Genomic DNA, 25,698 nt, shown 5'->3' on the forward strand with positions numbered 1-25,698 from the left:
GATACAAAATAATATAATATGCTCAGACAGATAATAAACACAGCCCCTACAGTTTCTATAAGATTCTTGTTGTGCTGCAGTTTCTGTGGCAGCGTTGGTTGACTCCATCGTGTTGAATGTTGCCGTCTCTCGTCTAGGTGCGAACCCCTCGCAGCAGAACGACATGGGGCACACGCCCATCGATTACGCCAAGGACGGTGAAGTCAAGGACCTCCTGAAGGGGGCGGAAGTCAAGGCAAGTCACCTTACTGTTACACCGAGGACGGGCACATACAGGCGCTGCTCGGCTTCCGATGGGGTTCCGTTCCGAGAAACCCACCGGAAACCAAAGGTATTGTAAGTCGTAATGCATTGAACACCCGCGATCACGTGGCCGGAGGCTCGCCACCGGTCGCTGCCGTTTGCACCATCGCAACGTCGAACTGTCATAATCTGGGGAGCACCTGCAATGCTGGAGTAACTCAGCGGGTCAGGCAGCATCTCTGCAGAGAAGGAATGGGTGACGTTTCACAGAGTGCTGGAGTAACTCAGCGGATCAGGCAGCATCTCTGGAGAACATGGAGAGGTGACGTTTCACAGAGTGCTGGAGTAACTCAGCGGGTCAGGCAGCATCTGTGGAGAACATGGATAGGTGACGTTTCACAGAGTGCTGGAGTAACTCAGGGAGTCAGGCAGCATCTGTGGAGAACATGGATAGGTGACGTTTCACAGAGTAATGGAGTAACTCAGTGGGACAGGCAGCATCTCTGGAGAGAAGGAATGGGTGACATTTGGGGTCGAGACTTGTCTGAAGAAGGGTCTTGACCCGAAACGTCACCCATCCCTTCTCTCCAGAGAAGCTGCCTGACCCGCTGAGTTACTCCAGCAGTCTGTGTCTATCTTCGGTTTAAACCTGCACCTGCGGTTCCTTCTTACGCTGTTACAGGTACAGTTTAGTTTGCGGAAAGACAATACATGGTTACAATCGAGCCATTTACAGTGTATAGATAGTCATATAGATTACAACCAAGGGATGCAATGCTGCTGCTTATAGTTTATGTTCATAAATGATAGGAGCAGTATTAGGCCATTCGGCCCATCAAGTCTTCTCCACCATTCAATCATGGATGATCTATCTTTCCCTCACAACCCATCTCTCCTGCCTTCTCCCTGTAACCCTGGGTTTAGACTGGGTCTCTATTCTAAGCTGGGTCTCTATTCCAAGGAGCACAGGAGGATGAGGGGTGATCTTATAAAGGTGTACAGAATCATGAGAGGAATAGACTGGATGCACAGAGTCTCTTGCCCAGAGTAGGGGAATCGAGGACCAGAGGACATTGGTTCAAGGTGAAGGGGAATGAAGATGATCTTGTGGCGTTATTACAGATAAGAGCAGGATATATCTCATGGACACATAGAAACATAGAAAATGGGTGCAGGAGGAGGCCATTCGGCCCTTCGAGCCTGTACGCACCGCCATTTATTGTGATCATGCCTGATCATCCACAATCAGTAACCCGTGCCTGCCTTCTCCCCATATCCTTTGATTCCACTAGCCCCTAGAGCTCTATCTAACTCTCTTTTAAATTCATCCAGTGAATTGGCCTCCACTGCCCTCTATGGCAGAGAATTCCACAAATTCACAACTCTCTGGGTGAAAAAGTTTCTTCTCACCCCAGTTTTAAATGGCCTCCCCTTTATTCTTAGACTGTGTGTCCCCTGGTTCTGGACTCCCCCAACATTGGGAACATGTTTCCTGCATCTAGCTTGTGCAGTCCTTTTATTGGGCAGGACATCTCCGCAATGCCCTGACCAATAAGCATCTCAGTGACCTCTGTTGGCTCGTGCTGTGGTGATAGTTTGGACATGAGTCCGTGCCAGCTCGGTCCTTGCTTTAAATCCCTCTGCCTCCTCACCTCCATTCCTAGTTCTGTATTGTCTGCAGTTTAGACAATAGACAATAGGCAGGAGGAGGCCATTCGGCCCTTTGAGCCAGCACCGCCATTCACAGTGATCATGGCTGATCATCCACAATCAGTACCCCGTTCCTGCCTTTTTTGAAGAAGGGTCTCGACCCGAAACGTCGCCCATTCCTTCTCTCCAGAGATGCTGCCTGTCCCGCTGAGTTACTCCAGCATTTTGTGTTTATCTTCGATGTAAACCAGCGTCTGCAGTTCCTTCCTACCCCACAGGTTAGTAGGTTCATTGGCTTCGGTAAAAATGGTAAATTATAGCCAATGTGCAGGATAGTGCTAGTGTACGGGGATTGCTGGTCGGCGCAGACTTGGTGGGCTGAAGGGCCTATTACCGTGCTGTATCTCTAGACTAGACTAAACTAAACTTAATACAACCATCCATAATCACCCTCTGCCTCATGTTACTGGTCCAGTTTTGGACCAAACTAAACTAAATATACTCCGACCCTCAGAGACACACGTACGCAAAGTCCCAGACTCGATAGATGAATGCAAACGTGTGTGTGTGTGTGTGTGTGTGTAATGAATATGTTTATTGGCCAAGTATGTACACATACAAGGAATGTGCCTTGGTGCTCCACTCGCAAGGAACAACACGACATACAGTAAACAATCAAGGATAAAGCATAAAACATTCAAACATTAAAAATACAACATTACAGTTTAAACATGTGAGGGAAATAAACCAGAGCAAAAGGAGGCTACAGACTTTTGGTTGTTGAGTAGAGCTGCTACTCGTGGACAAAAGCTGTTTTTATGTCTGGCTGTGGCTGCTTTGACAGTCCGGAGTCGCCTTCCAGAGGGAAGTGCTTCGAAGAGTTTGTGGCCAGGGTGAGAGGGGTAGCGTGTATGATTGTGTGGTGTCTGTGGTGTGTGTGTGTGTGTGTGTGTGATTGTGTGATGCTGTGTGTGTGTACATTGCGTGTGTGTGTGTAGTGTGTGTACATTGTGTGTATAGTGTGTATAGTGTGTGTGTGTATAGTGTGTGTATGTGTACCGCGTGTGTGTGTGTCATTCTCTGCCTCTCACACACACACACACGGAAAATGTCATCGCTCCACAGCACTTTACTTATTATGTTTTAGAAAGTGACTGATGATAAATTGTCTGAAATGAAATTTCCTACATAAAAAAAATGAATGCGTAGAAAACAAATACTCAATAAACTGATGGAATCCATCATTTGTCGGCTTGAGACGGGGCAATAACTGAGTGGCAGCTCCCTTGTGAAGGCAGTGCCTGGGCTGTGAGCCAGGACACTTCCACCACCCGCCGGCAAAAGATGCATCATTTAAACAACTCACACACACCGGTGTGTGCCTGTGTGTGTGTGTGTGGGGTCTGTGTTTGTGTGTGTGTGTGTGTGGGGGGGGTCTGTGTTTGTGTGTGTGGTCTGTGTGTGTGTGTATGTGAATGTCTGTGTGTGTGTGCGGGGTCTGTCTGTTTCTGCTTGAGTGTGTGTCTGCTGTGTGTGTGTATGTATGTGTGTGTGTGTGGTGTCTGTGTGTGTCTGTGGTTGGTGTGTGTGTGTGTGTCTGGTTGGTGTGTGTGTGCGTGTCTGTGTGTGTATGTGTCTGTGGTTGGTGTCTGCGTGTGTGCGTGTGTGTGTGCGGGGTCTGTGTGTGTGTGTAAATATGTGTGTGTGTGTGTGTCTGTGTGTGTGTGAGTGTCTGTCTGTGTGTGTGTGTGTGTGTGAGTGTCTGTCTGTGTGTGTGTGTGTGTTGTCTGTGTGTGTGTTGTCTGTGTGTGTGTGTGGGGTCTGTGTGTGTGAGTACGTGTGTGTGTGTGTGCGCGAGTGTGCGTGTGTCTGTCTGTGTGAGGAGAGGGGAGGGAGTGCTTCGATCACCTGAGTATTCACATCTTTGACTCAGTGCACAGACAGAAACCAATGCTCCACTTCAGACAGCAAACGGATTAAATGCTCAAATATTAAACAGTTGGCTGAGCTGCTTGTGATTTATAGTCTAAACTTTAAAAAATATATATTGCAAAGCTACGGATATTTTCAATAATTTAATCAGGGAACAAGAAATAAAATGTTTTAATTTCCTCGTAAAAACGTCTAAAATAAATGCCATTTTCGAGTAATTGCCCTTGCACGCAGTGAAAGCTTTTCCCTGTACCTCGCTGCACGTGACAATAAACTAAACTCAACACTTCTTTTCTGATATTTTCCCCTTCCTCAAAGGTCCAGGCTCTCGATAGGTTTGATTGATTGCTAGGAAGATAATAGTCAATAGACAATAGGCGCAGGAGGAGGCAATAGACAATAGACAATAGACAATAGGTGCAGGAGTAGGCCATTCAGCCCTTCGAGCCAGCACCGCCATTCAATGCGATCATGGCTGATCATCCACAATCAGTACCCCGTTCCTGCCTTCTCCCCATACCCCCTGACTCCGCTATCATTAAGAGCTCTATCTAACTCTCTCTTGAAAGCATCCAGAGAATTGGCCTCCACTGCCTTCTGAGGCAGAGAATTCCACAGATTCACAACTCTCTGGGTGAAAAGGTTCTTCCTCATCTCCGTTCTAAATGGCCGACCCGTTATTCTTAAACTGTGGCCCCTTGTTCTGGAGAAAGCACAGAAACAGGCCTGATCATCTTCACACTAAAAAAAGACACAAAGTGCTGGAGTACCTCAGCGGGTCAGGCAGCATCTCTGGAGAACATGATTAACCCATGTATCGGGTGGGGACTGGCTGGAGTAGGGGGGAGAAAGCTGGCAGAGAGGTGGAGGCAGGGCAAAGCCTGGCAAGTGATAAGTGGAAGCAGGTAAAGGGAGAGATTCAGTTTAGTTTAGAGATACAACGTGGAAACAGGCCCTTCGGCCCACCGGGTCCGTGCCGACCAGCGATCCCCGCACACTATTACTATCCTACACACACTTGGGACAATTTTTACATTTACACCCATCCAATTAACCTACAAACCTGCACGTCTTTGGAGTGTGGGAGGAAACCGAAGATCTTCGGAGGAAACCCACGCAGGTCACGGGGAGAACGTACAAACTCCGTACAGACAGCGCCTGTGGTCGGGATGGAACCTGGGTCTCCGGCGCTGTGAGGCAGCAACTCTACCGCTGCGCCACCGTGCCGCCCTCATTCATTAAAAGGTTTATGTGAGCAGGAGGCATGGTGGTGCAGTGGTAGAGTTGCCCCCTCACAGCGCCGGAGACCCGGGTTCGATCCCGACTACGGGTGCTGTCTGTACGGTTTTCTCCGAGATCTTCGGTTTCCTCCGAGATCTTCGGTTTCCTCCCACACTCCAAAGACGTGCAGGTTTGTAAGTTAATCGGCAGTTGTAAATTAACATTGTCCCCAGTGTGTGTGTTGGATTGTGTTGATGTGCAAGGATCGCTGGTCGGCTCAGACTCAGTTGGGCGAAGGGCCAGTTTCCCGCGCTGTGTCTCCTTAACTGAACTAAACTGAAGGAAACAAAAGGTGGTTTTGTTGGGGGAGACTTTGCCTGAAGTTGTTGTGTTTCTCTCGGGTGCAGTACCAGGAGCTGCAGAGGAGGCGCGAGGCAGAGGAACGCAGACGGTTCCCGCTGGAGCAGAGACTGAAGGAGCACATCATCGGGCAGGAGACAGCCATCGCCACTGTTGCTGCAGGCACGTACACACAAGGCACTGCGGAACGTTCCGGTAGCCCCATCACAGGAACGATGCAAAGTCATGGGAGGAATAGATCGGGTAGACGCACAGAGTCTTTCGCCCAGAGCAGGGGAATCCAGGACCAGAGGACAGAGGTTCAAGGTGAAGGGGAAAAGATTTAATAGGAATCTGAGGGGTAACTTTTCCACACAGAGGGTGGTGGGTGTATGGAACGAGCTGCCAGAGGAGGTAGTTGAGGCTGGGACTATCCCATCGTTTAAGAAACAGTTGGACAGGTACATGGATAGAACAGGTCTGGAGGGATATGGACCAAGCGCAGGCAGGTGGGACTAGGGTAGCTGGGACATTGTTGGCCGGTGTGGGCAAGTTGGGCCGAAGGGCCTGTTTCCACACTGTAACACTCTATGACTCTATGTTTAGTTTAGTTTAAACCGCAGATAGACACAAAATGTTGGAGTACCTCAGCGGGACAGACAGGCTCTCTGGCGAGAAGGAGAAGGTCTGAAGAAGGGTCTCAAACCGAAACGTCACCCATTCTTTCTCTCCAGAGATGCTGCCTGTCCCGCTGAGTTACTCCAGCATTCTGTGTCTACCTTCGGTCTAGACCAGCAGCTGCACTTTCTGCCTACACATTCAGTATGGTTTAGTTTAGTTTAGAGATACAACGCAGAAACAGGCCCTTCGGCCCACCGTGTCCGTGCCGACCAGCGATCCCTGCACACTAACACTACCCTACACCCACTAGGGACAATGTTTACATTTACACCAAGCCAATTAACCTACAAACCTGCACGTCTTTGGAGTGTGGGAGGAAACCGAAGATCTCGGAGAAAACCCACGCAGGTCACGGGGGGGAACGTACAAACTCCGTACAGACGGCGCCCGTAGTCAGGATCGAACCTGAGTCTCGGGCGCTGCATTCGCTGTAAGGCGGCAACTCTACCGCTGCGCCACCGTGACCGCCCAGCATCATGTTGGGCACGGGTAAAAGGGCGGTCTCCAGGTGCTCCAGTCTCCTCTCACACTCCAAACTTCAGTTCAGTTTAGTTTATTGTCACGTGTACCGAAGTACAGTGAAAAGCTTTTGTTGCGCGCTAACCAGTCAGCGGAAAGACAACACATGATTTAGAATCAATCCATTTACAGTGTACAGATACATGATAAGGGAATAACGTTTAGTGCAAGGTAAAGCCTGCAAAGTGCAATCAAGGATAGTCCGAGGGTCATCAAAGAGGTAGATAGTAGGTCAGCACTGTAAATCGTCCCTAGTGCATAGCATAGATTGTTGGTCAGCACGGACTAGGAGGGGCTGAAGGGCCATTTCCCTCGATGTTTCGCAGGAAACATGTTCCTGATGTTGGGGGAGTCCAGAACCAGGGGCCACATTTAAGAAAAAGGGGTCGGCCATTTAGAACGGAGATGAGGAAGAACGTTTTCACCCAGAGATTTGTGAATCTGTGGAATTCTCTGCCTCAGAAGGCAGTGGAGGCCAATTCTCTGGATGCCTTCAAGAGAGAGTTAGCTCGAGCTCTTAAAGATAGCGGAGTCAAGAAACTTAGAAACATAGAAAATAGGTGCAAGAGGAGGCTATTCGGCCCTTCGAGCCAGCACCGCCATTCATTGTGATCATGGCTGATCATCCACAATCAGTAACCCGTGCCTGCCTTCTCCCAATATCCCTTGATGCCACTAGCCCCCAGAGCTCTATGTAACTCTCTCTTAAATTCATCCAGTGATTTTTCCTCCACTGCCCTCTGTGGCAGAGAATTCCACAAATTCACAACTCTCTGGGTGATTTTTTTTTTTCTCACCTCAGTTTTAAATGGCCTCCCCTTTATTCTCAGACTGTGTGGCCCCTGGTTCTGGACTCGCCCCAACATTGGGGACATTTTTCCTGCATCTAGCTTGTCCAGTCCTTCTATAATTTTATACGTTTCTATAAGATCCCCTCTCATCCTTCTAAACTCCGGCGAATACAAGCCCAGTCTTTTCAATCTTTCCTCATATGACGGTCCCGCCATCCCAGGGATCAATCTCGTGAACCTACGCTGCACTGCCTCAATTACAAGGATGTCCTTCCTCAAATTAGGAGACCAAAACTGTACACAGAGGGCGTCACGGTGGCGTAGCGGTAGAGTTGCTGCCTTACAGCGAATACAGCACCGGAGACTCAGGTTCGATCCTGACTACGGGCTCTGTCTGTACGGAGTTTGTACGTTCTCCCCGTGACCTGCATGGGTTTTCTCCGAGATCTTCGGTTTCCTCCCACACTCCAAAGACGTACAGGTATGTAGGTTAATTGGCTGGGTAAATGTTTTTTTTAAAATTGTCCCTAGTGTGTGTAGGATAGTGTTAGTGTGCGGGGATCGCTGGGCGGCGCGGACTCAGTGGGCCGAAGGGCCTATTTCCGCGCTGTATTTCTAAATCTAAATCTAAATCTAAATCACAATACTCCAGATGTGGTCTTACCAGGGCCCTGTACAACTGCAGAAGAACCTCTTTACTCCTATACTGAAATCCTCTCGTTATGAAGGCCAATCAGAAGAACCTCTTTACTCCTATACTGAAATCCTCTCGTTATGAAGGCCAATCACGGTGAATGGCGGTGCTGGCGCGAGGGGCTGAATGGCCTCCTCCTGCACCTATTGTCTATTGTCTATCTCTAAACTAAACAAACACTAAAGAGACAGAGAAAAATAATGTTCGGGGCTTTGCCTTGCGGGTGAGGCGTGGTTTGTTGGTTGGTGTACGGGACCTGTGATGTGCAATGACCCAAGGCCCAATGACATTAGCTGCTCGCTATCTTGATTCTTATGAAAATGGAGCCGGATGTTCAGGGGTAATTCAATCAGGTGGCCGATCAATTTAATGGGAAAAGAAAGGCATTTTCTTATTTTGTAAGGAAAAAGCCTTTGGTCATGCACAGCTACAGAGACAATCCCGTAATAAGATTTATAATGTGCCGTTCTGTTAAAGACTGCTTTTCAGCTTGAGAGGGAGGTGAATATAATCTTGCATTGAGATGTTGCAGGTATACCGAGCCAGTCCCACACAGAGTGTAGATATCGGAGGTTTATTGTTGCCATGTGTTTTACAGTGAAAAGCAGAAACGAGGAATTGCAGATGCTGGTTTACACACAAAAAAAGACACAAAGTATTGGAGTAACCCGAGAATCCCCGGAGAATATGGAGAGGTGACTTTTCCGGTCTGGACCCTTCTACATTCTGAAGAAGGGTCCTGAAGAAGGATAGCGGAGTCAGGGGGTATGGGGTGAAGGCAGGAACGGGGTACTGATTGAGATTGGTCTGAAGAAGGGTCTCGACCCGAAACGTCACCCATTCCTTCTCTCCTGAGATGCTGCCTGACCTGCTGAGTTACTCCAGCATTTTGTGAATAAATACTGATTGAGAATGATCAGCCATGATCACATTGAATGGCGGTGCTGGCTCAAAGGGCCGAATGGCCTCCTCCTGCACCTATTGTCTATTGGCCCGAAATGTCATGTTCACAAGCAGAATTAGGCCATTCGGCCCATCGGTTCTACTCCGCCATTCAGTCATGGCTGATCTATCTTTCCTTCTCAACCCCATTCTCCTGCCTTCTCCCCATAACCCCTGACACCCGCACTAATCACCTATCCATGTTCTCCAGAGATGCTGCCTGTCCCGCTACGCTACTCCAGCATTTTGTGCCTATCTTCACTCGATGACTCTCTGCAGTTCCTTCCCGCACATAGACGGCAACACACTGAGGACTGGGCTTGTACCGTCTGTGGCGAGCGGAGACAGGGAGGAGGAGCATTGCGCTGCGCTGCGGTGCGCTGCGGTGCGCTGGGCGAGAGCGATATTAGGAAGAGGTTGGGAGCGATCCGTCAGCAAGCGTCTCTCCGCAGGGCTCCCGCGGCGCCCATTACCCCATCGATGATGAAAGTGCCTTTGCATCAGCGTGGCCGAGGGCCGTCGACGGCAGAAGTCATTGAGCTGCCGTGCGGGGGTCGGCAGCGACAGAGAGGCATGAGGCAAACTGCACCCCCGCAGGCTGCAGGTCCTCCCCCAGTGCCCATTGCCCTGGCCCCAACGGCCTGTCAGGCAGCGGCCCTAAATCACGGGCAAGCCAGACCCAGCACATCCCAGCAATTTCACCACTTCCCAAATCGCCCCGAAGCCGCACTCTGGAAAATTAATTTTGACAGGAGCTTCCTTCTCAACTCATCCTTTATTCTGGACTTTGCGGAGGAAAGAGAAAGATTGAGTTGTTTTGCCTTCACGCTGAGTTTGTGCACACTCCCACAAGCTGCCTGCTCTCATCACTGTGAGCTGCACTAGTCCACCCCCCCCCCCCAACCGCACACTTCTGGCACACATCACTCTGTCAGTTTGTGCATAAAACTCTGCTTTGATCATCTGTGCTGTCTAAAGAAGGGTCTCGACCCGAAATGTCACCCATTCCTTCTCTCCCGAGATGCTGCCTGACCCGCTGAGTTACTCCAGCATTTTGTGTCTACCTTCAATTTAAACCAGCATCTGCAGGTTTTTTTTCCTACATAAGGAACTATAGATGCTGGTTTAAACCAAAGATAGAAACAAAAAGCTGGAGTAACTCAGCGGGTCTGACAGCATCTCTGGAGAAAAAGAATAGGTGATGTTTCGGGTCAAGACCTTTCTTCAGCGGTCTGATGAAGGATCTCGACCCGAAACGTCATCTATTCCTTTTCTCCAGAGATGTTGTCTGGCCCGCTGAGTTACTCCAGCTTTTTGTGTCTACCTTCTGCTTTGATCTTACCCCTCCATTTCTCTAGACATCCTCTGCCCTGACTCTCAGTCCGAAGAGGGGTCTCGACGAGAAACGTCACCCTTTCCTGACCTCGGGTGCTGTCTGTACGGAGTTTGTACGTTCTCCCTGCGACCGCGTGGGTTTCCTACGGATGCTCCGGTTTCCTCCCACATCCAAAAGACGAGTGGGTTTGGAGGTTAACGGGCTTCTTTAAATTGTATACACTGGAATTTAGAAGGATGAGAGGAGATCTTATTGAAACGTATAAGATTATTAAGGGGTTGGACACGTTAGAGGCAGGAAACATGTTCCCAATGTTGGGGGAGTCCAGAACCAGGGGCCACAGTTTAAGAATAAGGGGTAGGCCATTTAGAACAGAGATGAGGAAAAACTTTTTCAGTCAGAGAGTTGTGAATCTGTGGAATTCTCTGCCTCAGAAGGCAGTGGAGGCCAATTCTCTGAATGCATTCAAGAGAGAGCTAGATAGAGCTCTTAAGGATAGCGGAGTCAGGGGGTATGGGGAGAAGGCAGGAACGGGGTACTGATTGAGAATGATCAGCCATGATCACATTGAATGGCGGTGCGTACAGGCTCGAAGGGCTGAATGGCCTCCTCCTGCACCTATTGTCTATTGTCCCTGGTGTACAGGATAGAACTAGTGTACGGGGGATCGACGGTCGGCACAGACTCTGTGAGCCGAAGGGCCTGTTTCCAAGTTGTATCTCTAAAACTAAAACTACAATAGGTAGAGCAAAGGGGAAGATACAGAGTGGCACTCTGGCTAAACTGCTGGCATTTCTCCCCCAGGATCTAAAAGGGGTAAGAAGATGAGGCGGGGATTGGAGGATCATTACCTTGAAATTGGAGAATTCAACGTTCATACCAAAGATGAACACAAAGTGCTTGAGTATCTCAGCAGGTCAGGCAGCGTCTGTGGAGAAAAAGGTTGGCGCGTTGACACGTTGAGTTACTCCAGCACATGGTGTCTATCTTTGGTGTAAGGCAGTATCTGCAGTTCTTTGCTTCTACTGGTTCCACTGCATTGCTGGCAGCTTTGGGCCCCATATCTGAAGAAGGATGTTGTGGCGTTGCAGAGGGTCCAGGGGAGGTTTACGAGAATGATCCCGGGAATGAGTGGGTTAGCAGATGATGAGCGTTTGTTGGCATTTACTCACTAGGGTTTAGACGGTTGAGGGGGGACCTCATTGAAACATACAGCCTGGACAGAGGGTGTTTCCACTAGTGGGAGAGTCCAGGACCAGAGGGCACAGCCTCAGAATTAAAGAACGTTTCTTTAGGAAGGAGATGAGGAGGAATTTCTTTAATCAGAAGGTGGTGAATCTTTGGAATTCTTTGCCACAGACCACTGTAGAGGCCACGTTAGTGGATATTTTTAAGGCAGAGATAGATAGATTTATTCACAAAATGCTGGAGTAACTCAGCAGGTCAGGCAGCATCTCGGGAGAGAAGGAATGGGTGACGTTTCGGGTCGAGACCCTTCTTCAGATAGATTCTTGATTAGTGCGGGTGTCAGGGGTTATGGGGAGAAGGCAGGAGAATGGGGTTAGGAGGGAGAGATAGATCAGCCATGATTGAATGGCGGAGTAGACTCGATGGGCCGAATGGCCTAATTCTGCTCCTAGACCTTATGAACTACCCAATGTTCATATGTTGGGTTGTAAGCTACGTTAGCCGACCAGGGTATGGAGGCACTCAACATCCCCTGGTTGGTGGGAGACAGATGGGGATCGGTACAGGCCATTGTACAGTTTGACTTACAGACAATAGGGGCTGATGTGTCCTCCTTTGGTCAATAATCGGCTCGCTTAAGGCTGCGAGGAAATTCCCCCCCAAATTCGATTAGGACCCGGCAGCCTCTTCATAAACCCTGCCGCCCGACACAGACAGGAGCCACCTGTGCCAGCCCATTCATCAACCCTTAGCCAATTACCCATGGCAGCAAGCATTCACAGCTGGCTTGTAGGGGGATAGAGGGCAGAGAGAGGGAGAGAGAGAGAGAGGGAGGGAGGGAGGGAGGGAGGGAGGGAGGGAGGGAGGGGGGGTTGGTGGGAGTGAGGGAGGGAGGGAGAGGGGGAGGGAGGGTGGGTTGGTGGGAGTGAGAGAGAGGTAGGGAGAGGGGGAGGGAGGGAGGGAGGGAGGGTTGGTGGGAGTGAGAGAGAGAGGTAGGGAGAGGGGGAGGGAGGGAGGGAGGGAGGGAGGGAGGGGAGGGAGGGAGGGAGTGAGGATGGAACAGGGTGGAGAGGGGGGTGCTGATTGGGCAGGGCAGGGCAGGGCTGGAGGGGGAAGCAGATCGGAACAGCAAACACGGTGTTGGCAGGACAATAGGAGAGGGAGAGAGGTCCCAGCATGGAGGGGAGTGAGTGGGATACATTCACTGAGCGCTGGCCCATGTCATTCCAGACCGTCCCAGTCTGTCAGGCAGCCCAGGCGGAATCTTATTAAGCAGAATGCGCGCAGTCGTCCTCATTGTTACTGAAACAATTTGCCCTTGTAAGTAAACACTGGGATGCACAGTGCTCCTGACCTAGCCTCTTGCTACCATTTATGTCACCATTTGAATGACTTAAATTGGAGCGAACAGATGGACTTAGGTCTTAGAAAAAAATATTTTAAGCGGACATGACAGGCAGAGGGACTGGCTGCTGTCTGCAACAGGTCAGTGGTGGAGAGTAGCCACACGCACGCACACACACACGCACACACCCACGCACACGCACGCACACACACACGCACACGCATGCACACACACATGCACGCACACGCACGCACGCACACACACACCCACACACGCACGCACACATGCACGCGCACACACACCCACCCACGCACGCACGCACACATACAGACACATATGCACGCACACATGCACGCACACACACACACAGACACGCACACACACACCCACGCACGCACGCACAGACACACACAGACACATACGCACGCTTATAGACACACACACCCACGCACGCATGCACACACACACACAGACACACACGCACATGCACGCACATAATCACGCACACGCGCGCACGCACACACACACACACACACACACACAACGCCCACCAGCTAACCTGTCCACTCAGGTGAGGAAGGTTTTAGTTTAGTTTAGAGATGCAGCGTGGAAACATGCCCGCGCGGTCACAGGGAGAACATGCAAACTCCCTACAGTTTAGGGAAAAACAACTGCAGATGCTGGTTTAAATGGAAGGTAGACACAAAATGCTGGAGAAACTCATCGGGTCAGGCAGCATCTCGGGAGAGAAAGAATGGGTGGCGTTTCAGGTCGAGTCTGAAGAAGGGTCTCGAACCGAAACGTCACCCATTCCTTCTCTCCAGACAGTTTAGTTTAGTTTCTCTCACTCCTGCAACAAACTCTGCTTGCAATCATCCCACAGCCTTGTGAATGAGGAACTGGAAATGTCTGCCTGGAACTAATTACCTGAGACAACTTCAGCTGCTGAGCACACAAACAGGCCATACCCCTCCCTAACTCTCGCCCCCTCCCCGTCTCCCACTTTAGAACACACAAGATTTAGGTCTATAACTTTGTTATTGTCACGTGTACCGAGGTACAGTGAAAATCTTTTGTTGCGCGCTAACCAGTCAGCGGAAAGACAACACATGATTACAATCGAGCCGTCCACAGTGTACAGATACATGAAAAGGGAATAACTTATGGTGCAAAGTAAAGTCAGCAAAGTCCAATCGAGGATAGTCCGAGGGTCACCAATGAGGTAGATAGTAGTTCAGCACCGCTCTCTGGTTGTGGTAGGATGGTTCAGTTGCCTGATAACAGCCGGGAAGAAACTGTCCCTGAATCTGGAGGTGTGCGTTTTCACACTTCTGTACCTCTTGCCCCGATGGGAGAGGGGAGAAGAGAGAGTTAGATTTAGCTCTTAGAGCTAAGGGAATCCAGGGATATGTGGAAAAAGCCGGAACAGGGTACTGATTTTGGATTATATTGAATGACTCAAAGGGCTGAATGGCCTCCTCCTGCACCTATTTTACATTAATCCCATTTTTCTTTTTATTCCCTCCATATTTTCTTCAACTCACCCACATTGTAAAGCTTACTCACACATACACGAGGCAGTTTACAGACGCCAATTAACCTTGTAATCCTTCTGTCTTTTGGGATTAATTGTGCGCAGTTCTGGTCGCCCCCTTTACACGAAGGATGTGGAGGCTTTGGAGAGGGTGCAGAGGAGGTTCACCAGAATGATGCCTGAATTTGAGGGTATTAGCTACAAGGAGGAAAGAAAAACTGCAGATGCTGTTAAAAATCGAAGGTAGACACAAAATGCTGGAGTAACTCAGCGGGTCAGGCAGCATCAGTGGAGAACATGGATTGGTGACGTTTCACAGAGTGCTGGAGTAACTCAGCGGGTCAGGCAGCATCTGTGGAGAACATGGATAGGTGACGTAGAAGAGAAGGAATGGGTGACGTTTCGGGTCGAGACCCTTCTTCAGACTGAATCCCTTCTTGACCCAAAATGTCACCTATTCCTTCTCTCCAGAGATGCTGCCTGACCCGCTGAGTTACTCCAGCACTCTGTGAAACGTCACCTATCCATGTTCTCCACAGATGCTGCCTGTCCCGCTGAGTTACTCCAGCACTCTGTGAAACGTCACCTATCCATGTTCTCCACAGATGCTGCCTGACCCGCTGAGTTACTCCAACATTTTGTGTCCAGCTATGGGGAGAGGTTGGACAGACTAGGATTGTTTTCTCTGGACCATCACAGGTTCATGGGAGATTTGACTGGTATAAAAGTTATGAGACGCAGAGGTAGGGCAATTAGTCAGAAACTTTTTGCCAGCTTGGAAATGACCAACACTAGAGGGCATAGCTTTAAGGTGAGAGGGCCAAAGGTAAATGGGACAAGTTATTTTCACACAGAGGGGGGTGGGGGCCTGGAACGCACTGCCAGGGGTGGTGGTGGAGGCAGATACGATAGTGGTGTTTCAGAGGCTTTTAGACAGGCGCGTGGATACGCAGGGAGTGGAGGGATATGGGTCACATGCGGGCAGAGGGGATCAGTTTAACCTGTCATCGTGTTTTTGGCACGGATATGGTGGGCCGAAGGGCCTGTTCCTGTGCTGTACAGTTCTATGTTCTATGAAAGTGGAGCACCTGGAGGAAACACATCATAACTTATTTGTATCTTAATGCATCTGAAGAAGGGTCTCAACCCGAAGCATCACCTATTTCTTTTCCCCAGAGATGCTGCCTGTCCCAATGAGTAACTCCAGCATTTTGTGTTTATCTTCCCACAAAAATCTGTTGTTCCTGGTTTTAACATTTTCCGTTGACCATATTTCTACTTGTCTTTGCGTTAATATCATAAGAGATAGGAGTAAAATTAGGCCATTCGGCCCATCAAGTCTAATCCGCCATTCAATCATGGCTGGGCGGCGCGGCGGTAGAGTTGCTGCCTTACAGCGAATGCAGCGCCGGAGACTCGGGTTCGATCCTGACTATGGGCGCCATCTGTACGGAGTTTGTACGTTCTCCCCGTGACCTGCGTGGGTTTTTTCCGAGATCTTCGGTTTCCTCTCACACTCCAAAGACGTGCAGGTTTGTAGGTTAATTGGCTTGGTAAATGTAAAAATTGTCCCTAGTGGGTGTAGGATAGTGTTAGTGTGCGGGGATCGCTGGGCGGCGCGGACCCGGTGGGCCGAAGAGCCTGTTTCCGCGCTGTATCTCTAAATCTAAAAAAAAAATCTAAAATCTATCTCTCCCTCTCAACCCCATTTGCTGATGTTGGCTGCCTTTCCGAGGCAGCGTGAAATATAGATGGAGTCAATGTTGGGGAGTCTGGTCTGTGTGACATTACTCATAAAGTACAGCACACGAGCAGGCCCTTCGGCCCACAGAGTCCATGCCCTCCCTCCTGCATTGCCGAGGGAGATAGACAAAAAATGCTGGAGTAACTCAGCGGGACAGGTAGCATCTGTGGAGAGAAGGAATGGGTGACGTTTCAGATTGAGACCCTTCTCCATAAGGTCAAAAGGAGTAGGAGTAGAATTTGCCCATTCGCCCCATCAAGTTTTCTCCACCATTCAATCATGGCTGATCTATCTCTCCCTCCTAACCCCATTCTCCTGCCTTCTCCCCATAAACTGTGACACCCGTACTAACCAAGAATCTATCTATCTCTGCCTTAAAAATATCCATTAACGGCCTCCACAGCCGTCTGTGGCAAAGATATTAAGAAGTGCCTCTTGACATTCCCCTGCTGAAACTGTGCCTCTAAGCCACACTCCTCCCTTCCTCTATCCTACCTTCTAGTCCCCACTCCCATTGCTTGTCTGTATGGAGTTTGTACGTTCTCCCCATGACCTGCGTGGGTTTTCTCCGGGTGCTCCGGTTTCCTCCCACACTCCAAAGACTTAGAGGTTTGTAGGTTAATTGGCTTGATACAATTGTAAATTGTGCCTCTTGTGTGTAGGAGTGTGTAAGTGTGCGGGGATCGCTGATCGGCATGGACTCAGTGGGCTGAAGGGCCTGTCTCCACGCTGTATCTCTAAACTAAACTATAAATGCTGGAGTAACTCAGCGGGTCAGGCAGCATCTGTGGAGAACATGGACAGGTGACGTTTCATAAAGTGCTGGAGTAACTCAGCGGGTCAGGCAGCATCTGTGGAGAACATGGACAGGTGACGTTTCACAGAGTGCTGGAGTAACTCAGGGAGTCAGGCAGCATATGTGGAGAACATGGATAGGTGACATTTCGGATGGGGACCCTTCTTTCAGAGTGGTATTGTGTAGAAGATAGCCCTTTAAGGATTGATGGAGCTTCTGGGATTTCACATGTCATGCCAACACAGTTTGATACCTTTCCACAGCATCTATGACTTGATGGAGGCAAGTAAGGTGATCTAGAATGAATTGCAACATTAGTGGTGCAATAAGAGAAGAGAGAGCCAATTTCTGCTGCCTTTCCTTCTGAAGACTGCCCTCATATTGATCTCAGTAAAGTAATACATTGTATTTATGAGAATCAATATCTAGCTAACTTCACACTCTGAAACCTTTCATCAGACCCCAGGAGAGGGCCAGTGAAGAAAAATGTCTTTTACTTGTCTCAGCGACCTCTTGCTGCCCAGTCCTGCTTTTACAACTTTCCAGTGACATCTTTCCAATGGGGATTTATTGCCTGGCGTGCACCACTGTAGCTCTCAGCATCAGCCCTTGCCTCTCAGGACCGGGCTATGGCTTGAAGTCCCACTGTGTTTGTCTCAGCACAATGTCCCCCGGCCTCTCCTGTGTCTGCACTGCTAGAATGCCATCGTCCCTGTGACTCCATCTACACCTCACGCTGCCTCGGCAAGGCCAGCAGCACAATCAAGGACCAGTCTCACCCCGGCCACTCCCTCTTCTCCCCTCTCCCATCGGGCAAGAGGTACAAAAGTGTGAAAACGCACACCTCCAGATTCAGGGACAGTTTCTTCCCGGCTGTTATCAGGCAACTGAACCATCCTACCACATAGGATAGGAAAAAAACACATAGGAAAAAAAAACTGCAGATGCTGGTTTAAATCGAAGGTGGACACCAAATGCTGGAGTAACTCAGCGGGTCAGGCAGCATCTCAGGAGGGAAGGAATGGGTGACGTTTCGGGTCGAGACGACACGGTCTGAAGAAGAGTCTCGATCCGATACGTCACCCATTCCTTCTCTCCCTAAAAGCTGCCTGACCCGCTGAGTTACTCCAGCATTTTGTGTCCACCTGTGAAAACGCACATCTCTCTAAACCTTTCCAATCCACGTAACTGTCCAAGTGAATTTTAAACATAGCACGTGCCTCAACCAACTTCTCTGGTAGCTCATTCCATATCCAAGAAGTGTCCCAAGCCAATCTATTGCCTATCCATGTACTGCAGAGATGCTGCCTGACCCACTGAGTTAGGTTTTGGTTTATTTTATTTAGTTTAGTTTAGAGATACAGTGCGGAAACAGGTCCTTCGGCCCACCGGGTCCGCGCCGACCAGCGATCCCCGCACACTAACACTATCCTACACCCACTAGGGACAATTTTTACATTTACACCAAGCCAATTAACCTACAAACCTGCACGTCTTTGGAGTGTGGGAGGAAACCGAAGATCTCGGGGAAAACCCATGCAGGTCACGGGGAGAACGTACAAACTCCGTACAGACAGCGCCCATAGTCGGGATGGAACCCGGGTCTCCGGCGCTGCATTTACTGTAAGGCGGCAACTCTACCGCCGCGCCACCGTGCCGGCCACACATACAGTGAAATGCTTTGTTTTGCATGCCCTCCATTGAGATTAGATATACCATGCATAAATACAGTCAGTTCAAACTCAAGTACAACAGGTTGAGCAAAGGGGAAGATACAGAGTGCAGAATATAAATCTCAGCTTTGTAGCGCATCAGTTCCACAGACAAAGTCCAATGTCCGCAATGAGGTAGAGGTGAATCGGACAGTACCCTAGCTTATGGAAGGACCATTCAGAAGCCTGATTACAGATTCTCCAACACTTTCTGTCTGTTGTGTGAAGATGAATATGAAGTTTCACACATAATCCCACAGAGTACTGTATTTACATATCTAGTTGGGAGGTCATGTTGCAGTTGTTCAAGACGTTGGTAAGACCGCATTTAGAATATTGTAAGAAAATAACTGCAGTTGCTGGTACAAATCGAAGGTATTTATTTCACAAAATGCTGGAGTAACTCAGCAGGTCAGGTAGCATCTCAGGAGAGAAGGAATGGGTGACGTTTCAGAAATTGGCCTATATTCACCTTCTTCAGACTGAATATAGTGTTCAGTTCTGGGCACCATGTTATAGGAAAGATATTGTCAAGCTTGAAAGGGTTCAGAAAAGATTTACGAGGATGTTGCCAGGACTAGAGGGTGTGAGCTACAGGGAGAGGTTGAGCAGGCTGGGACTCTATTCCATGGAGCGCAGGAGGATGAGGGGAGATCATGTAGAGGTGTACAAAATCATGAGAGGAATAGATCGGGTAGATGCACAGAGTCTCTTGCCCAGAGTAGGGGAATCGAGGACCAGAGGACATAGGTTCAAGGTGAAGGGGAAAAGATTTAATAGGAATCTGGGGGTAACCTTTCCACACAGAGGGTGGTGGGTGTATGGAACAAGCTGCCGGAGGAGCTAGTTGAGGCTGGGACTATCCCATTGTTTAAGAAACAATTGGACAGGTACATGGATAGGACAGGTTTGGAGGGATATGGACCAAGCACAGGCAGGTGGGACTAGGGTAGCTGGGACATTGTTGGCCGGTGTGGGCTAGTTGGTCCGAAGGGCCTGTTATGCTGCTGCAAGAATTTGATTGTTCATTTTCTGGACATGTGAGTGTAAAACACTTGACTTATTTGATTTATTTTAATTTTTTTTCATTTTGAGTCAAACAGTCATACAGCGTGGAAACAGGCCCTTCGGCCCAACTTGCCCTTGCCGACCAGCATGCCCCACCTGCCCACTCTTGGCCCATAACCCTCCAAACCTATCCTCTCCATGTACCTGTCCAAATGTCTCTTAAATGTTATAATAGTCCTTGCCTCAACTACCTCCAACGGCAGCTCGTTCCATACACCCACCACCTTTGTGTAAAAAAATATGCCACCTAGATTCCTAGTAAATCTTTCCTCCCTCATCTTAAACCTATGTCCTCTGGTTCTCGATTCCCCCAGAGTAGGCAAAAGATCCTGTGCATTCATACTATCGATTTCTCTCTTGATTTTGAAACCCTTTTAGATTTAGAGATACAGCGCAGAAACAGGCCCTTCGGCCCACCGGGTCTGCGCCGACCAGCGATCCCAGCGCACTAACACTATCCTACACACACTAGGGACAATTTTTATATTTGCCCAGCCAATTAACCTGCAAACCTGCACGTCTTTGGAGTGCGTCTATAAAGAGCACAATACTCTAAATGTGGTTTCACCAATGCCTTGTACAACTGTGGCATGGCCTCCTACCTGCTCAACTCTGTAGTCTGGTTGGTGAAGGCCAATGTACCAAAAGCCTTTTTGATCACCCTAGCTACGTGATGACTTCACACCAACACACTCACACTCACACACCCACTCACACACTCCCACTCCCACACACACACTCACACACACACTCTCACACTCACACACCCACTCACACACACACACACACTTTCACGCACACACCCCCACACTCTCACACACACGCACACACGCTCACACACACACACATCACACTCAAACACACTCCCACACATACACACACACTCACACACATTCCCACTCCCACACACAAGCTCACACTCCCACACACATGCTCACACCCCCACACACACGCTCACACACACACTCCCACACACATGCTCACACACACACACTCACACTCTCACACACACTCCCACACACATGCTCACACCCCCACACACACGCTCACACACACACTCCCACACACATGCTCACACGCTCACACTCACACACACTCCCACACACACGCTCACACTCTCATACATACGCTCACACTCACACACGCACTCACACACACACTCGCACACACTCCCACACAACACACACTCCCACACACTCACATGCTCACACTCTCACACACACACACACCTGTTATAAGGCAAGTGAGACATTCTACCAACAACAGGTAGCAGTCCTGAGCTACTATCTACCTCATTGGAGACCCTTGGACTATCTTTGATCGGACTTGACGGGGCTTTATCTTGCACTAAACGTTATTTATGTTATTCCCTTCATCCTGTGTCTGTACACTGTGGATGATTCGATTTGTAATCATGTATTGTCTTTCCGCTGACTGGATAGCGCGCAGCAAAAAGCTTTTCACTGTACCTCGGTACACGTGGCAATAAACTAAACACACAAACGCACACATACGCACACACGCGCACACACGCACACACATACGCGCACACACACATACGCACACACGCACACACACATACGCATGCACGCACGCACACACACACGTGCACACACACACACATACACACGCACACACACACACACACACAATACAAAGAGGAAGCTATCCCCTGGTACATTTGGAAAGATTAAAGACTGGTATAGATTTATCACAGTAATCCAATCAAGTCTCTATTATTCAAGCATTTCAGCCTTCTGGAAATTGGATTTGGAGCAGGCAGGCAGGCAGGCAGGCATCTGTAGGCAAGTCACCCTGAACCCTGGTGCGTGTCCTTCCACTAAACACGGGAAGCCAATTTCAGGGGGGAGGGAGGGGGGGTGGCGGGGAGAGATTTAATTTAAATTTATTATTAATAATCCTCGCATTAGCGGGTGGCGACGGATCGCTGTGGCCCACATGCCCCCTCCCTCGTCCTCCCACCCTTCTTGCATGATGTATTTCAAGAGAGAGTTAGATTTAGCTCTTGGGGGCTAACGGAATCAAGGGATATGGGGAGAAAGCAGGAACGGGGTACTGATTGTGGATGATCAGCCATGATCACATTGAATGGTGGTGCTGGCTCCAAAGGGGCTGAATGGCCTCCACCTACACCTATTTTCCATGTTTCTAAGCCACCACAAGACACAAAATGCTGGAGTAACTCAGCGGGTCAGGCAGCATCTCGGGAGAGAAGGAACGGTTGACGTTTCGGGTCGAGACCCTTCTTCAGACTCGATACGTCACCCATTCCTTCTCTCCAGAGTTGCTGCCTGACCCGCTGAGTTACTCCAGCATTTAGTGTCTACCTTCGATTGAAACCGGCATCTGCAGTTTTTTTTCCTACACATGGAACTGCAGATGCTGGTTTAAATCGAAGGTAGACACAAAACGCTGGAGTAACTCAGCGGGACAGGCAGCATCTCCGGAGAACATGGACAGGTGACGTTTCACAGAGTGCTGGAGTAACTCAGCGGGTCAGGCAGCATCTGTGGAGAACATGGATAGGTGACGTTTCACAGAGTGCTGGAGTAACTCAGCGGGTCAGGCAGCATCTGTGGAGAGAAGAAATGGGTGATGTTTCGGGTCTGAGGAAGGGTCTCGACCCGAAACGTCACCCGTACCTTCTCTCCCGCTGAGTTACTCCAGCACTTTGTACCTAACCACAAAGTACTGCTGAGTTACTCCAACGCTTTGTGTGTGGTTATTGTTTAAGCCAAGCTGTAGTTTCTATGTTTCTTCCCCCACCCCCCCCCCCCCCCCCCCCCACCCACCCTCCAGCGCTCCCTGGTCCCCATCTCCACGGCAACGGCGCGTTCCTTGCCAGACACGGCGCACTTCATCGGCATAACTGGGAGGGCAGGCGCGCGGGATCCATACAAACTCAATTTGGCTCCTCCTGGGTCTTGGTCCTTAATGAAATCTCCGCTGGACTAATGTTCGCTGGTGCCTATTGCGTGGGCTGAAGATGGTATAACATCGTGTATACTTAGTGATAATTGTAGGGAGCAGCAGAGGAATCGATTTTAGATATATATATATATCTCTCTCTCTCGTTTTTCTCATTCGCTCTTCTCCTTTCTTTTCGACGCAGCTATCCGCAGAAAGGAGAACGGCTGGGCGGATGACGAGCATCCATTGGTCTTCCTCTTCCTCGGCTCGTCTGGGATTGGTAATTGTTAAATTAAATGAAACCCAGGCCATTTGCAGCCTGCCCTGCTGCGGAGAGCACTCCTGATTACGGCCAGCGAGAACTCTAGTGAGAGGACAGGAGAGCCGAAACCCAGGGGATTTTAACCCTTTCACTCCAGCCCACCCCCTCCGCCCCCCAATCTCCGATGCACTTATGCTCGCTGGCGCCCAGTCTCTCTTGCCCACAGTACGAGAATGATAGAGCAAGGATCTGACTGATAGGACAGAACAAGGTATAAAACCATGGGAGGAATAGATCGGGTAGATGCACAGAGTCTCTTGCCCAGAGTAGTTCAATCGAGGACCAGAGGACATAGGTTCAAGATGAAGGGGAAATTATTTAATGGGAACCTGAGGGGTAACTTTTCCACACAGAGGGTGGTGGGTGTATGGAACAAGCTGCCAGAGGAGGTAATTGAGGCTGGGACTATCCCAACGTTTAAGAAACAGTTGGACAGGTACATGGATAGGGCAGGTTTGGAGGGATATGGGCCAAGCGCAGGCAGGTGGGACTAGGGTAGCTGGGACATGTTGGCCGGTGTGGGCGAGGTGGGCCGAAGGGCCTGTTTTCACACTGTATCACTCTATGACTATCTTCCAGATGTCAAATGTCCACAACATAAAGTGCAGGAGGATCTCAGCGGGTAAAATTATGAAAGGACTGGACAAGCTAGATGCAGGAAAAAAGTTCCCAATGTTGGGGGAGTCCAGAACCAGGGGCCACAATCTAAGAATAAAGGGGAGGCCATTTAAAACTGAGGTGAGATGAAACTTTTTCACCCAGAGTTGTGAATTTGTGGAATTCTCTGCCACAGAGGGCAGTGGAGGCCAATTCACTGGATGGATTTAAAAGAGAGTTAGATAGAGCTCTAGGGGCTAGTGGAATCAAGGGATATGGGGAGAAGGCAGGCATGGGTTACTGATTGTGGATGTTCAGCCATGATCTCAATGAATGGCTGTGCTGGCTTGAAGGGCCAAAGCTGCCTGACCCACTGAGTTACTCCAGCACTCCTGTGAAGCGTCACCTATCCATGTCCTCCAGAGATGCTGCCTGACCCACTGAGTTACTACGATGAGCGTTTGTCTGCACTGGGCCTGTACTCGCTGGAACTTAGAAGGATGAGGGGGGACCTCATTGAAACCTACCGAACAGTTAAAGTCCTGGATAGAGTGGATGTGGAGAGGATGTTTCCACCAGTGGGAGAGTCTAGGACCAGAGGGCACAGTCTCAGAATAACAGCACATACCTTTAGGAAGGAGATGAGGAGGAATTTCTTTAGTCAGAGGGCGGTGAATCTGTGAAATTCATTGCCTCAGACGGTTGTGGAGGCCAAGTCAGTAGAGATTGGCAGGTTTTTGATTAGTGCGGGTGTCAGGGGTTATGGGGAGAAGGCAGGAAATTGGGGTTAGGAGGGAAAGATAGATCAGCCATGATTGAATGGTGGAGTAGACTCGATGGGCCGAATGGCCTAATTCCGCTCTTATCACTTATATGAAGCCTGTGGAATATGTTATCTGTTCCAACGTGTCTATAAAACTGCATGAAAACTATCATTTGACCCACCCTGAATCAGTGACACTGTCACGGGTACTGACCTCCACACCATCGAAAGGACCTACAGGTGATGCTGCCTCAAGGAGGCAGACAGTATCAACTCAGACCCACACCACCCTGGCCATGCTGGTATAATCAGGAAGACGTACTGTACATAGGAAGACCCAGGAACAGGACCCAGTTGTACAGGGCCCTAGTGAGACCGCACCTGGAGTACTGTGTGCAGTTTTGGTCTCCAAATTTGAGGAAGGATATTCTTGCTATTGAGGGCGTGCAGCGTAGGTTTACTAGGTTAATTCCCGGAATGGCGGGACTGTCATATGTTGAAAGTCTGGAGCTAACTAGGCTTGTATACACTGGAATTTAGAAGGATGAGAAGAGATCTTATCGAAACGTATAAGATTATTAAAGGGTTGGACAAGTTAGAGGCAGGAAACATGTTCCCAATGTTGGGGGAGTCCAGAACAAAGGGCCACAGTTTAAGAATAAGGGGTAGGCCATTTTAAACGGAGATGAGGAAAAACTTTTTCAGTCAGTGCCGTCATACACTGTTAACCCACTCGTTCCCAAGATCTGGACCCTCTCCAGAGCCAGCACATCCTTCCGCAGATATGGGGCCCAAACCCACTCACAATACTCCAAATGTGGCCTGACCTGCGCCTCAGTATTACATCCCTCAATACCTGATCCGTAGGGTGGCCAACAGTCCCGTATTAACCGGGACATCCCATATTTTGGGCTAAATTGGTCCGTCCCTGGCTCGAAGGGCCGAATGGCCTTGCTCCTGCACCTATTGTCTATTGGGACCGCCCTTGTCCCGTATTAGGCCCGGGGGCCGCTGTAGGCCCGGACACTGTAGGCCCGGATAGTATAGGCCCGGACGCTGTAGGCCCAGGGGCTGCTGGAGGCCCGTAGGCCCGGATAGTGTAGGCCCGGACACTGTAGGCCCGGGGGCCGCTGTAGGCCCGGACACTGTAGGCCCGGATAGTATAGGCCCGGACGCTGTAGGCCCAGGGGCTGCTGTAGGCCCGGACAGTGTAGGCTCGGACACTGTAGGCCCGGGGGGCCGCTGTAGGCCCGGACACTGTAGGCCCAGGGGCCGCTGTAGACCCGGATAGTGTAGGTTGACGGAGTGTGTTCGGGGAGCGGGGCCGAGTGCGTTCGTCTAACGGAGGTT

General features: G+C 49.8%; 2 protein-coding genes across 2 annotated transcripts in view; one reads left to right on the forward strand and one right to left on the reverse strand.

Annotated features, from left to right (window-relative positions):
• LOC144595034 (uncharacterized) overlaps window positions 1–25,698 on the reverse strand; it is a 311,478-nt gene that overhangs the window by 141,502 nt on the left and 144,278 nt on the right. The window lies entirely within an intron of this gene.
• clpb (ClpB family mitochondrial disaggregase) overlaps window positions 1–25,698 on the forward strand; it is a 114,459-nt gene that overhangs the window by 62,414 nt on the left and 26,347 nt on the right. The window contains exons 6-8 of the mRNA XM_078401972.1: window positions 138–235; window positions 5,454–5,568; window positions 22,869–22,946. Coding sequence (XP_078258098.1) covers window positions 138–235; window positions 5,454–5,568; window positions 22,869–22,946 — 291 coding nt within the window. The remainder of the gene's footprint in view (window positions 1–137; window positions 236–5,453; window positions 5,569–22,868; window positions 22,947–25,698) is intronic.

This window comes from Rhinoraja longicauda, chromosome 7, assembly GCF_053455715.1.
Source record: "Rhinoraja longicauda isolate Sanriku21f chromosome 7, sRhiLon1.1, whole genome shotgun sequence".
NCBI classification, from domain to species: Eukaryota; Metazoa; Chordata; class Chondrichthyes; order Rajiformes; family Arhynchobatidae; genus Rhinoraja; species Rhinoraja longicauda.